Source organism: Prorops nasuta, unplaced genomic scaffold, assembly GCF_024137725.1.
Source record: "Prorops nasuta isolate Cenicafe-Biocafe unplaced genomic scaffold, Cenicafe_Pnas_1.2 PNAS00478, whole genome shotgun sequence".
NCBI lineage: Eukaryota > Metazoa > Arthropoda > Insecta > Hymenoptera > Bethylidae > Prorops > Prorops nasuta.
In genome coordinates this window covers 1-14,441 of record NW_027117274.1, presented here as the reverse complement: position 1 = coordinate 14,441, position 14,441 = coordinate 1, and the positions used below count along the sequence as shown (strand labels likewise).

General features: G+C 36.4%; 3 protein-coding genes across 4 annotated transcripts; 1 reads left to right on the top strand and 2 right to left on the bottom strand.

Moving 5' to 3' along the window:
- Positions 1-5,386: 5,386 nt before the first annotated feature.
- Positions 5,387-10,705, top strand: LOC136785544 (205 kDa microtubule-associated protein-like; the record flags this gene model as incomplete). Its single annotated transcript, XM_066746615.1, has 3 exons — positions 5,387-5,483; positions 5,843-6,099; positions 6,213-10,705. Coding segments are annotated over 3 exons (3,078 nt in total), but the record flags the coding sequence as incomplete, so codon positions are not given.
- Positions 9,831-12,214, bottom strand: LOC136785543 (uncharacterized). Its single transcript, XM_066746613.1, has 3 exons — positions 11,213-12,214; positions 10,221-10,322; positions 9,831-10,069 (listed from the first exon to the last, which is right to left on the bottom strand). Exons 1-3 carry the CDS (start codon positions 11,453-11,455, stop codon positions 10,010-10,012), a joined length of 405 nt encoding a protein of 134 aa, XP_066602710.1. The 5' UTR covers positions 11,456-12,214; the 3' UTR covers positions 9,831-10,009.
- A 131-nt stretch (positions 12,215-12,345) lies between these two features.
- Positions 12,346-14,304, bottom strand: LOC136785542 (malectin-A-like). 2 transcript variants are annotated; one of them, XR_010824688.1, is made up of 5 exons: positions 13,441-14,304; positions 13,182-13,364; positions 13,045-13,102; positions 12,701-12,976; positions 12,346-12,635 (listed from the first exon to the last, which is right to left on the bottom strand). XR_010824688.1 is itself a non-coding variant. In XM_066746612.1 (4 exons), the coding sequence occupies exons 1-4, from the start codon at positions 13,810-13,812 to the stop codon at positions 12,765-12,767; spliced, it is 825 nt and encodes a 274-aa protein (XP_066602709.1). In that variant the 5' UTR covers positions 13,813-14,302; the 3' UTR covers positions 12,346-12,764. The 2 variants fall into 2 exon arrangements, 1 of the variants encoding a protein (XP_066602709.1); XM_066746612.1 differs by having other exon boundaries at positions 12,346-12,976; positions 13,441-14,302.
- Between the last annotated feature and the right edge of the window lie 137 nt (positions 14,305-14,441).

Sequence of the window (14,441 nt, the reverse complement as noted above, 5' to 3'; positions counted from 1 at the left end):
AAAATGATAGGAAGAAAAGTATTTTTCTGTAGCGGAAACCACCGAGGTTATCCAAAACCGGAAGTCGTGGAGTCTTCGTTGATAAGTTTTCGATTTCTTTTGGAGGGAGAAAGATGGCGCTCTAATCGTTCTATACGCGACATAAATTCACTCGAGCCATAAATATGAATGGGAGACGTGGGACGTCGATACTCATACGCGTTCCTTATATTTTCTGGCCCGGCCCACTTTCTGCCGTGCTTTTGCCTCGCTTTGGCTTTCACCACCTTTTGCCAGTCACTGCACTTCCTGCACTGATTGTCGTCGGCCTTTTACATTCTTTATTCCTCCCAGCCGCATTAATGCATCCGCAACCATCTTCTAATTAATCCTTAATTACTAATTTGTTACTACATGTCCTCCCCTATATTTCTTAAATTACGTTAAACCTCTTCCAACTACTCTCCAATCGTATTCATAGATTCCCTAACCTCAATCAGTGTCCATAAACGATATGCATGAATTAATCCCAATTTCATCGCGTTATAAATTCTATTCCCCGTTCCAAAAGAACGTTTAATTTATTCGAATTTCTTGGCGAAAAAAAGCAGACATTCAGCTTCCAGTTAATAAAATGAACAGTAAATTAATCATTACAGTGGATAAGCTAATAAGGAAATGGGATTTGTTCTCTAGTCCACCCACGGATAGCATTTCCTCATGGGAGAATGAAAACCACGATCGAATTTGGCGCCAACTGAGTGCGAGACGGTCGATTAGCCGATTCCTCAAAGGCGTCGTCCCATTGGTCGGAGCGACGACCAACCAGGGACGCACGCCGGCTGGGGAGTTCGACAGTTGATTCTTCTCGACTCGAGTTGTCTCGGAGATTCGTTACACGGGCGTCTTTCTTTCTCGTTCTTCTCGACTTTTTCGTGAAAAGTTTTGCCAAGAGCCGATGATATTCGTGTGTGCTCGGCCATTATCGTCATTAGCCCAACAGTTATCTTAGCCTGGCTCAAGAAGTGTTCGGGGTGATCACGGAAGTACATTGAATCGCGTGAACTGCCTGCTAATTTAAATTTGGAACCCGGTACCGGCCGGTGTATCGTGTTGTTCGTCCGGGGATTCGCGGCTTTATTACCTACAATCCCACGGGACTCGTTCCACTACTCTGACGTTAGCACAGTGTTATTAGTGTGATTACGCAGCGGCTTTTTCTACTCGCCATAGCAACAAGACCGTTTCAACAGAGCTCTAGGAATACTCTGTGACGTTCCAATAAAGTACGGTTTTTTTATTCGCCATTTCTCTATTGTTATTTCCCGCAAGTGTTTCAAGCTCGCCTAACCTATATCCCGTTCCAATTTTAGATCCCTCTGCCTCCCCTGATACTTTCCTTCCTTTCCAGCCAGATTTTTCTCAGTAGTTCTCATACGCCCGGCTCTATTTTTGAATCTCTCCCCTCCCACCCTCAATTTTTCCTCTTCAGCTGCAGTGACTGTCTTCTCGATGCATCTAGTACTTTTTGGCCATTGTCCATTTCTTTCTCTCCGGTTTTGTTTAGCTTCCTCTTTATCGTCTCGAAGCTCTCTGTCTTCTAGTTTTTTTTTCTCCAATCAGACTTCACCTGCCAACTTCTCTTGCTTTCCTTTCTCCACGCAGGTGCGAACCTCTAGAAAAGCTTTTAGCGAGACTCCCGTTACAATTTTCTGCAACGTAATCGATGAGTTCTACAGGAACAAATAATTAACTCGATAAGATTAATTTGGTGGTAGAAGCGAGGTTCGTTTAATTTTGTAGAGTGTCAGGAGAGTTTCGTTGAAAATTCTATCAATAGCGACGAGTATCATCGGTATGGTAGTGTATATATTAAACAGAATTTGTTGACAGTGTTACGCGAACTAGTATTCGACTGAAATGAGTAGTTGTTTTCTCTCTGAAGTGATTACTGAGACTAATAACATGAAGTTGTTTCTTTATTGAGTTGACATTTTTACAAAAGAATTATTTACTTGATTATTATTAACAGATGCAAATAAATATATCTTGAATTTTTCTAAATATCTTACTATCAATATTTCATAATTTCTTCTTAACAAATGCTTCTTTGAATTAACCAAATTGTAACCAGCCAAACAATATATAATTGATTCTAAGAAACATTTTTCTCAGTGTGGTAATCACTGTATTTAACCCTTTCCACGTATATTTTTTCAAGAACGCATGAATTTTCTCATTTAATTCAAAATTAATGTAAATAGTAGAATAAAACAATCTAATATCACCTGTTGATAAAATACTGTACAGGGTGTTTCACGTAAAACGCCTCAGACAATGGATACAAAATGACACGTATCTCTTTGACTATAAGAAATATTCCATTTTTCCATAGGACCTTTTCGAAACCTTTTGTTATTTGCTTTCAAATAGTTCATATGAAAAAACTGAATATCTCATATAGTTAAAGAGATACGCGTCATTTTGTATCCATGCTCTGAGTCGACTTATGCAAAACACCTTGTATAAGAACTGTATAGAAATGAAATCTAAATCTAGTAATTGAAATTAAAAAAAAAGTGTTGTATATACGTAAATCTGTGCAGCAAAGGGTTAAAATATCGATTGACCAAATTGATACAAATTGTCGAGTCATTAGGACACAGTATATCATGGTATACTACACTCTATTTTTATTTTCTTAATTACAACCAACATAGCGGCCTAATATTTTTCCCCCGCGCTTTTTTTTTGTAATCTTACATTTAATTGCAAAGGAAGAACTTAACAATAATTATTACAAAATTGTTACAACATTTATAAATATAAATTTAGAAGCATATTCGTAAATTACAGAGATATCGACGATTATCCTCATTTTTTTATATAAACAAATATTATAGTTTGTATCTTTACACGAATAGACCCAATCACAGTTAAGGACCTACGTTAATTTTGACGTAGCCGATAAACTTATGTCATTTGCTTTATTTCGACGTAAATATAAAACCATAAAAAATGAGAACAGCGTTTCTTCGCTTGAATTACGCAATGAAAAAGTACAGTAAGTCCCGCTACCAAATCAGATTAAGCTGCTAGTCTACAATTAATTAAAACTTATCGCAATTAGTCGCTGATTAACATTGTTCTCCATCCATCATTGTAAATTGTTTGCTGTTTCATTGTAACTTTTATAAAACTCGTAACTGTTTGTAAAATCCGCAATTTTTGCATTTCTAAGCCGAATTACACCGTTAGTTAAAAATTAATTAGAAATTATTGTAATTAATCGATTAACGTTCTTGTTCATCATTGTAAATCGTTACAGTTTCACAGTAACTTTCAAAACTCGTCAGAACTTTGTTCCACGACGCAGTTAATATTTTTGTATTTTTTTAAATTGTGTTGCAATTTTGCACGCAATTTATCGCATCGCAATCAGCGATTAATTACGGCTTTCGCTCGGCCAGTGGAGCTTTATATTTCTCCATAGTTGAGATTCGTCATAGAATTCTCATATATATGTATATATAACGTACAAACCGTTCATCCATGTGTGAGTCTTACGACTTCATCCTTTCCTATTCACGATGGGATTTTTCTGGAAAATGCAGAGACGACTGTATCCATTGTTGAGAGAGAATATGGCGAGATAAACAAAAGGGAGAGGTGTATTTATTGAGAGATTCGTGAGCAGTAAAAGCGAAGCTCTTAAGGAGGCGTGAAATCTCTTTGGTTCCTGCTTTAAGATGTTGCCCCCACGCATTTATGCACGTTTCAAGGTTAAATTCTATTTTTAGTTCAAGATATACTCTGTAGTGTCCTAACCGACCAAGCGAGAGAGAGGAAGAGAGTTGCATAATTTTCTAGAAACGCTGATATACCTTATCTCTGTTAAATTTATAGAAACTAAACTTCAACAATCAATCTTCTATTCAATTTAAATAAATCTTGATTATGTGGAATCTTGGAAAATTTGTGAGTAAGTTTTTTTGTTTGTTTATTTATTTATGTTTTTTTACTAGTTTTAGTTACTTTTATTTATACTTTTTCTGTTGTTACAGTATTCGAACAATTAATCATGATCTGGTAGGAAATTATTGCATAAACTTTTTGTATGGAGTTGGGTTGAATCGAAGAGAACTTTGATGAAATTACTTGCTACGTAGAGCACACTTGGCCAAGATCTAATCCCATCGATTAGAGATATAAATTGTGCAGTTGTGAACTGTTATCTAGTTGAATTGTGTTCTCTGGCAGGGCATTGTTATCGGACCTTCAACCAGCGTGACGTTTCTGCATATACCGCCATGGGAATTTCATGCTGGTGCCCCGTTTCGTTTCCAATAGAATTAACGAAGAAACGTTGAAGTGGAGAAAACGTGTGTTTGACGAAGAAACAGCGCGTAATGGAGCTTTCCACTTCAGATCCTTTGATTTTCCCTATTCCACAAATGATTTCACATGGATCGATCCAGTTTAATTTCCTTTTGCTACTCGAGTCTATCGTAAATTATAGTAATTTTTAAATTACACTTATTTTGCAAAAATTCTGATATTTTTGAAAATTTGTCCACAAAAGAAAGTTTTATTTGTTCATGAAACTTCTTAAAAGTTACTTTTTGTATTGAAAATTCTGTAAGAAATAGTTCTTGGAGCTACGAGGCTTTTTTGTATCGATTCGTTCCATTTGGGATTTGTTAAGGGATTTTCTTGTTTTGCCAGTGGCGAAAGTTCCCTGAAACTAAGTGTCTCGGGTTTCTTTCTTTCCTAACTGGAAAGTGTCTCGCTCCTTCCTTATCTAATTCCTTGATAACTTCAACCTATCTTTGTTCGTCCATCGTGCTTCACTTCCTCCTCCTGCTCCTCTTCTTTCTTCAATTTATCCTTTTGCCAAGTTTAAAATTAGACTCGGACTGCTCTCTATCGAGTGTTCCCTAGCAACAAGCACGGTATATTCCTTTACATCCAAAATAAAGCCTAAAATTGTTGATAATTTTTTAATTGATTCATCCATTATGATTTTCAGTTTGAAATTCGCTGATTGAGAAAATGAAAGTGCACGGATGTTGAGTTTGTGTTGGCGAATGGAATGGAACAGTTTCGCGTGGGCTTCATCATTTTTTCTTATCCTTCCTGCCTGACCAGAGTTTCCACGCACATTCGAGAAGTTACAATCGGTTGGAAAAGGATTGGTTTGGACTGAGAAAAATAATACAGAGCATCTTGGATAGGTAGAGTAAGAGGGTTGTAAGGTATTCATCGGGGTTATTCGTGGTTTATCGAGGACATTCGCACAATCGATATCACAAGGATAGAAAAAAAGAAAGGGAGATTTGAAGGAGGTTGAAAGGATTTTTAGTATTGGAGAATCTTGTAGGAGACGAGGGGAGTATCAAGAGTATAGGAAGATATAGACGGAGAGGGAAGGGGGGTCGGAGGAATTCTTGATACTGGAGAGTCCTGTAGGAGACGAGGTTGGACTGTTGCTATACGTTGCACAGGTGGGTGGTGCCAGGGACGTAAAAAGAGGGGGTAACCTAGGGGAGCTAGTAGAAGATCGATAATGCATCTCCTGACGGGCGTAGTTACTCTTAGTCACTGTTGGTCCTCCTGCAGGAGGAAGTCCTGCTAACCGCCTCCTCCTGAAAATTCCAATTTTAATCCAAAGCTTCGCCCGAGTGCCAATTATCCAACTGTGTCTGGAATCATTCACTCATTACCACAAAAATTGAACTGAAACCATCAATCCTCTCTTTCAATAACCAAAAGATACCGAAGTATCCTATAAAACCAAGAAGAAAATTAAAATCTCCTCTAAAGAGTTTTGTGCTAGATCTAACGAAAACTTGAAATTTTACAGAGCCTAATCAAAATGTACTGATTAACGAGGCGGATAATGTAGGGGACAGTGAAGATTCTGAGGACGAGTGGAACTATTACAGAGTGGATCCAAAGGAGGAGAAAAAGGAGGCTGGTGAAACTAACGAAACGAACGAAGAGAACCAAGAGAGTATCGAGGCTGACGAAAAAGGCAGTAACGAGCATTGCATCCTGGATTTCCAAAAGGAAACTAAATGTGGAAGTTCGCAGGATCTACCTAAGCTTATAGACACAGAAGTAAGATCAAGTTCTTTTATTTTAATAAAAACTAAATTTTAATTAAAAATTAGAACAATTGTGTATTTTAAATTCGAATATATAGCATGAATTAATTAATTCATTTTTTGTAGATTAGCTTAGAGGAGAAGCAGGATAAACCAGAAGCACTTAAAATCCCGGAAGGAGAAGGAATAGAATCGGAGGAAGACATGGAGTTCCATCTTAATCCAGATGCGGCTGAATTTGTGCCGGTGTCACCTTCGTTGATAGGAACAAGGGTTAATTTACAGGATTTCCCAATATCCGGTTCGCCCTTGAAACAGGCTCCCATTATGGACGACATTGCAATTCCAAGCCAAAGAGAGTTCGATGAAGAAGTTTGTAAACGTCCTAGTGAAATGGATGAAACTAACTGTTCAAATGGAGACCAGGAAAATCACGAGTGCTTACAAAATAAAAATTTGCTGGATGAATCTGACTTCTCGTCGACCAAAGCAGAATTTGGTGACGAATCCCATATCAGATTTGTAACTGCCACAGATATGCGGAGCGACTTCTCAGCGCTGGATAGTTCTTTTACCAGCTGTGACAGAGACGATTATGATATTGCCAAAGACCCTATGGCGATGTCTTTCACTCCTAGTGACTTCGAGGCAGCCCTTGAAAAACCAGTAGATCTTAACGCTGTTCACAACCTCGACGAGAGCATGGATGAAAGGGATATTTTCGACAATGTATCCACTCCATTACAGAAAGATTTTGAAATGTTTAGCAGCAATTTTGAAAAGACCGAGGAACCCAGGGAAAAAGAGATTCAAATTATGGAGACTAAACTTCCTCAATCACCAATGGAACCTGATTCATCTAATGGTGAGATGCTTTTGGATTTGCCACAAGAATCAGTGGAACCCCAGCAAAATCTCTTCCAAATCGATGAGTCTGAAGATATTGTTTCAAAGATGGAGAACGTCCATATCGGGGGCTCGTCAGAAATTTCGTCCACTGTGCATCCCGAATTATTGAATCTCGACTCTGAGCAGAGCTTTTATGAGAAACAATCGATGGAGTCTGAGTTTCAGAATGAAGAAACGTCCTCATTGAAGAACTTGGATGTTGGCGAACAAAAAGACTTGGATTTTGGAGTGGAATCTGAGTCTAAGAGCCAAGATGAAGAAGTCACAGAACCAATAACAGACTCAGTACCTAATATTCCAGTCGACGACACTTTGCAGTCTGAAATGATGGATGAACAACAGCCTACCACTGCTTCATCCATGGAATTAGCAGGAGGAGTGGACAATAGAGGTTTTCATGATGATTTCATGTTCACAGATAACGTCACTTCCACTAAAACCGAAGTGGAAGAGTTCGCTACAAAGGATTTCGTTCCAGATAGTCCTGAGCAGGATGTTGGTAAAAGCACAATAGGTTTCTCAGAAGCTGTGGAAGAAAATCAGAAGCATACATGTTTGACAGAACCATTAGATGACGCTCAGACAAAGAATTTTGTAGAAATTACAGGAGATATTCAAAAGAACATTATGAGTTTATCTGATTCCATGCAAGAATTCACTGGACTAGAGCAGCAATTACAGCCCCAATTAGGTACCAATCCATTTTTGGAAGCAGAAACTACAGTGGATGTCGAAAAGGAGGTTTCTGCTGAGATAGAGGTTACTCCAGAGGCTTCAGTGACCGAGGATACAACTGAAAAAAATAAAATAGAAAGCTTAGCTACAGTAGCAGCTGCAGCAGTGGCCGTTACTGCAACTGCAAGCTCCGTTGCAGCAAAATCGAAAAAATCGGCTCCAAAAACCTCCCTGAGAACTTCCACACCTGTAAAGGCTGCTCCGAAATCGAGTCAATCGTCCCCAACGAAAACTGTTAGCTGCACGACAAAAACCACAACATTAGCGACAAAGAAACCAACAACAGCAAGTCGTCCTAAGCAATTGGACACAAAACCAACAGCATCCCAGGCAGCAGCAAAGCCTACAGCAAAAGCCCCAGTAAAAACTACTGTTAAAACTGCAACTACGTCTGGTAGACCTTCAACAGCAACTGGAACAACTGCCAGAACTTCTACAGGAACAACTCTAGCTTCCAGACCATTAACATCAACTACGAAAACTTCGATAGGCAGTAGGACAGTCAATGCTGCTAAAAAAGCTCCACTAGCGACTTCAAAGCCTGCCGCTACGTTGGAAAAGAAGTCCCTGAGTAATGGAGAGATGAAAACTTTAAACAAATCAGCCTCGACCAGGCCTCCAACCAAACTCACCACAACTACGACCAGAACTACTACTCTGAACAAGGTTGCTTCAAAGCCAGCAACAACTTCGATTGCGAAACCAAAGCCCCCAGCTGGTGCACAAACGAAGCCATCGACTATCTCTCTTAATAAAGCCACACCAACTTCGCCAAGCGTCGTGGCGAAGACCAGACTTGTTGCTGCTAAGTCTCCAATGACCGATAAACAGATCAAGGAGACTGCCAATAAACAGATTTCCCAAGCAAGAACTTCCACGTCCACCCTGAGCAAGCCAAGAACGTCCGGAGCTACATCCACCACCACCTCCAAACGACTAACTGCCGTTAGCAAGACTTCCAACACTTCTATGCCTTCCAAGAAGCTTCCACCTACCTCCAAGACGACCACGAAGAGTTCAGCGACAACTAAAGTCACGAGAGTCTCGAACACGAAAACGACCGTACTCCAAAACGGTATCACTGCTAAGGCAGAAGTGACGAATACGTTGATAACGGAGAGCAAGGTCGAGGAAGATTTACCTAAGAAGGATTTGTCACCGGTGCTGACGCCTACGGATAATCAGCTGAACGTAATTGCTGATTGAAGAACCTTTTCTCTCGTTGATTGACCATTTCTGGTCACTATCCAGATTCCCCTTTTACCCTAGGAAGTTAAACCGCACATTGGAAACGGTGCGAGGAGTCGATTATTCATCCGCTAGTAGCGATTAGGGTTTATATGTATTCTGAGACAGGAGTTTTTACAATACTTACGTAATTTAAAGTTAATATATGTGTAACGAAAGCGAAGGAACCCCACAGGTTCCTTGCTGCATGGCTATATTGCTTTAGGTCGCTTCGGTTTTAGCTTTGGACGAGATTCGATTAAAAAAGTGACAAGATTGAAAGGAAACACTGGTAGAAAAATGAAGGCACTTGGATTTTAATGTTAGAGCTAAGTAAAATGGAATTAATGTTGGAGCTTGATGACCTGCAATCGTCTAGAGATGTTTCAGTAGCTCCAACATTTATCGAGGGAAAATGCGAAAAGTGGCGTTTGTCCATGGAATATGTTGCAGGATATGGATATTGTATGGATACTTCAAGATTAATGGTGTTGAGTTTTAATCGAGTAAATATATATAGAAAGGTCCACGAAGAGCTTGGCGTAACTGATTGGTCGATGTTGAGTTTTGTTGTGTAAATAGGATGCCTTCTAGCCTTCTAAAATATATTATTCAGGGTGCTAAGATAGGCAATACAAAATCGTTTTATCAGCTCATTGAGAGCTTGATCCTCGCACCAGAAGGCCATCCTCTAATCCGAATGAAACGGGAAACAAGAATATAAGGTTTTTTATATTTTTTAATTTTTCTACGCTACGAACTATATAAGATATCAGTATCGATGAAGAACGTATTTATTTTGTTTGTTCCTACTCACGAAAGAGAGAAAGGGAGAGATCGAGATTAACTTGCATGGATATTTAATAAAACATATTTTTTATTGTTTTTTCTTTAATTTTTTTATTATTGTGCGCACGAGCATCGGTTCACAACGAAAAAAAGCTTTCTTAAAGATTGAATTTTATACATGACGAAAATGAACAAAAAAAATATTGAAAATAAATTTTTTACATAAAAAAGAAGTCTACTCTCTTGCGTTTTAATTTAAGGATTCAGTTAATTCTCCTGTAGACACGCTTTGAAGTTACTCCGTTTTCATCAGAATATAGGTTCTGAAAATTTAATTAAATAAAAAATTCAAGTTTAAGTAAAATAGGATAATTTTCATTGCGAAAATGCAAATACTTGTATTTTAAAAAATTGAACTTTTAAGATTTTAGACACAGGAGTATAAAATGTTAATAATTAATGATTATCACTAACCGCTGTCATGCCATCGTCCGTGAATTCGTAAAGTCGTGAGAAAGTCCTGTTCTCCAGATAAGTTGTCATTTTGAAGTTATTTCCTTCTCTTGTGGTTATACACTAAAAAGGAGGGAAAAATTCGTGTAATCGTGGATATTATATTTTCTTTAGATAAGTTAGAATTTTTTAACTAATTTCCTTCCTTTATTGATGTACACTGAAAAGGTGCAAAAGTATCATATGATCGCGAATACCTTATTTTCCTAAGACGAATTATCGTTCTTTCGATTAATTTTTGCGGCTACGGTACGTCTACACTTGTAACCGAACAGCGAATCGAGCGTTGTTCCAAACCTCACCTACATGTGTTGTTTCAATGCGGTACAAGTCACATCGAAACAACAGCATATAGGTGTGGTTCTCGACGACGTTCAGTTGGCCGTTCGGATACAAGTGTATATATACCCTAAATAGCCTGAAAAAATATGAAAGATTAGTATCACGTAATCTCTCGAGTAATCTATTTACCTTAAATAAATTATCATTTTTATAAGTTATTCCCTTCTCTTATCAGGTAATCTATTAAAAAGAGATAAAAGATTCGTTATAATCGGGAAAATGTATTTTTCTTAGATAAGTTATTCTCTCTTTTTAAGTTATTTCCTAAATTTTGTGGTCACACGCTAAAAAGAGATATTTTATTTAACTTCTCCCAGCTTTCTCAACATTTTTATTATTTATAACTTTAAATACTGTGTTGACTTATTATTAAAACAATAAACGATTATACAGAGGAAAGAATTTAATTTATTAAATCAATTTTAGTCCTGGTAAAATTGTTATATAATTATTATTTGCTTTTATGGCTGTATTAAAAGACTAGATTCCTTTTCTTCAAAACTTATTAGCTTATGCTGAGTGTATACTCTTTTAAATTATTAGTTATTCCTATATATATATATATATATATATATAGCTATGGTTAAATTATTGAAGTTTTTTTTACAAACCTTTAAACCCATTGTTAGATGGGGCAGGTATTCTTTGTAAGGCTTTCCCAGTTGAAACGTTGAGGTGGTAATCACCCCATCTTGATTGACAATTAATGTCCACGTACCGTTATCTTCTTTGAATTGAACAATTGGCTTACTTTGTAAAAATTTTCCAGCACATTCCGCTAATCCAACATAAGTCATAAATTCCTCAAAATTTTCACTCCACATGAATTCATAAGTTCCAGGAATTTTCGACATCGCTACTTGTTGATTAATAGTATCGAACTAAAATTAAGTAAATAATTTGATCTCTGAGCAATTTCAGTGTTTCAAATAAGCTGAGTTACTTTCGAATACAAATGCTAAACGAATTACTTGCTTTATATATACAGGGTAAGAAATTTAAACCCGCCCAGCGAAGCCAAACACGTAGAGGGGCAAAGTTTTGATTGGAGGATAATAAATGGAGTTAAGACAACAGATGAAAAAATGTGATATCACTTTGCGGTATTAATTAATATCGTAACTTTACTTTTATATTTCAGTCTCTTTTTCTCTTCTAACAGTAAATTAAATAATGATATTTACTGTATGAGTTATTTGCAGTGAATATTAAGAAATTCATGTTTAAAGCAATTTTTATGACAAGACATACAGATGTTTTTATAATCTTCAAACGAAAGTAATAAATTGTGAAATGATTTCAGTAAACTACCCTAATTGCACTGGAATAATGAAATTCGCTAAGCCAAAAGACATCTTATCTTATCACAAATTCGAGTACCTGCATTTGTATGCATTGAGTATATCTCTCTATCCCCTGCTTTTACATTAATAATTAAAAAATAGAGATACACTCAGTGTATACCAGTGCAGGTCTCCGGATTCGCAATTAGAAACAAAAAGTGGTGGAAAAGAACTTATAACAATTTTCGCTTGCTAATATTCAAGGAATTTCTAGTATATAATCAAATATAGAAACTTTACACCCTGTAAATGTATAACTTCAATTGGTTTAAAAAATTTGATCCTTATTTTCTTCAAGCATTGGCTAAATCTTGATTCCAATATAGCCTTAAACTGGTAATTTCAGGATAAGATTGACAATTATTTAAATTTGCAATTAAAAACAAAGAAAGCAATGCAAATCACAATAATAACAGTTTTATTGGCATCTAAATATATATATACCTTTGGCATTTAACCCTTTAATTACGAAAGGCGTATGTATATATATAACACCTTTAACCATCCATTATGCCAAAGTCGTTTCGCATTTTTTTGATAGTTTCTTTGGAGTGCATCGCAGTCAAAGAGTTAAAAATCAATCGGAAAAGTCTTAATACTCTTCAATGAATTTAAAACTTGACCTATTAAAATACCAGCTAAAAAATTCAGTCGTTCTGAAGAATGCATTATACAAAGCATGAATGTACACCTAGCAATAATAATAAATAATCAGATTCCAATAGCTTTGAACAATTGGCTGACATTTTAACTTACTTAATCAGAGAATTAAGTATAATATAGCAACAAAGCTTTTTTAAGTACATAATGGAAGAATGGTCTACAATTTGCACAGAAAAAACAAGAGTGGAATAAAAGCTCCAATTGCTATAAAAACAGGTAGCATAACTGATGAATCATCTATCGAATAAGGATCTGGAGTCCTAGGGCCACTAGTATGTCTGCTCCTTACAGTTACATCCTCCTCTTCTTCTTCTTGCATACTGTGATATTCCTCAGGTTCCTGAGGCATTGGTCCCAATTGTGGAATATCTAAAATTTCAGAAATTATTGATTATTTTTCATTAAATGACCAGTTGATAATAAACTTTCTTAATTACCCTCAAGATTCCCTTTAATGACTGCTATTGCATTTATCTTTGGATTGTCTCTATATCCCTGAAAAATAGAATGTTTAAATTTAAAAAAAGAATTAATAACTTAAATTTTTAGTCTATATTAATGAAAAATTATTTACCTTAATAAATTCTACTCTTATTTTGCCTGCTAAAATATCAGATTCCTCATCATTATACATTAATTTTCCATCCTGTACCTTAAATGGAATATATTCATCATGAGCAATTCCACGGCCCACCCTTTCATAAATATCTAGGTCAGTAACAACTGTATGATCTCCATTCAAAACAACATCAAATACCTGAAATATTTTAAGGTAAATTAAAAATTGTGCTTGAATACTTGTTACCTTCAACATTGGCCTATAACAGCAGTACCTTCATATTAGGAGAGTTAAAATAAACTTCACAGAACTTTAAAATCATGACATAATCTCCATCCTCGCTAATGGGAATATCATAGCCAAAAGTACTGTGGTGATAACGCTCAGTTTGATAAAGAATCTGATCAATACTGTTTACTCTACCAATTAACAGCTGTTTCCCATAGTCAGAGGCAGTCCCTACCTTCCCCATTAATGGATCTCTTGCATATCTGAATCCATAACTGTCAGTATGCGTTTCTCCACCTGCATTAATTGCATAAATCACCTCAAGGCAATTGGACTGCTGTATAAGTATGCTTAATAGCACAGCATACAATAATTTTCTGAGCCTCCAATCACTGGATTTCATTTTCCTAATCTCCATACTTAACAATAATGCAAATTATTTCTCCTTGTTCAGTCAACAATAAAGAATAAACATGATTTCTTCAAATTCGTAGACCAATAGTGAGGTTAGGACTCGCATTCATATTTATATTTCTTCATAAGTACAATCTACTTAAACAATAAAGCCACTCATGTTCAATATAACAAGAATTTTTTTTTTTCGCCTGTACGCACGATTAGCGAGCTGTTATCAGCACTTATTATTTGTTCGAAATTATCTTACACACGTGCATCAGCCATATTTATTTTATATGTACGTGGCTAGGTGCTGTTCTGGTGGGCAGTGGGCACTGGGCTGGACAGTGGACTCGGACAGGCTCGACAGACAGAATGACATTGCAGCATGTAGACCACTGCAACTGTTGACCTGCAGTTTAATTAATACTACTTTTATTTATTTATATATATACACTCCCCTCTTAAAATTTTAATAAATCTTCCCTTCTCTTAAATTATATATATTCAAAATATTTGTATAATCAAAACTTAATATATGTATATAATATTCCTTTATAGTTTTACTTCCATTTTATAAATATTTCCTTTCTTTTTAATTTGTAGTATGATACAAATTTATTAATGCGAAGATTTACATATCGTACTACT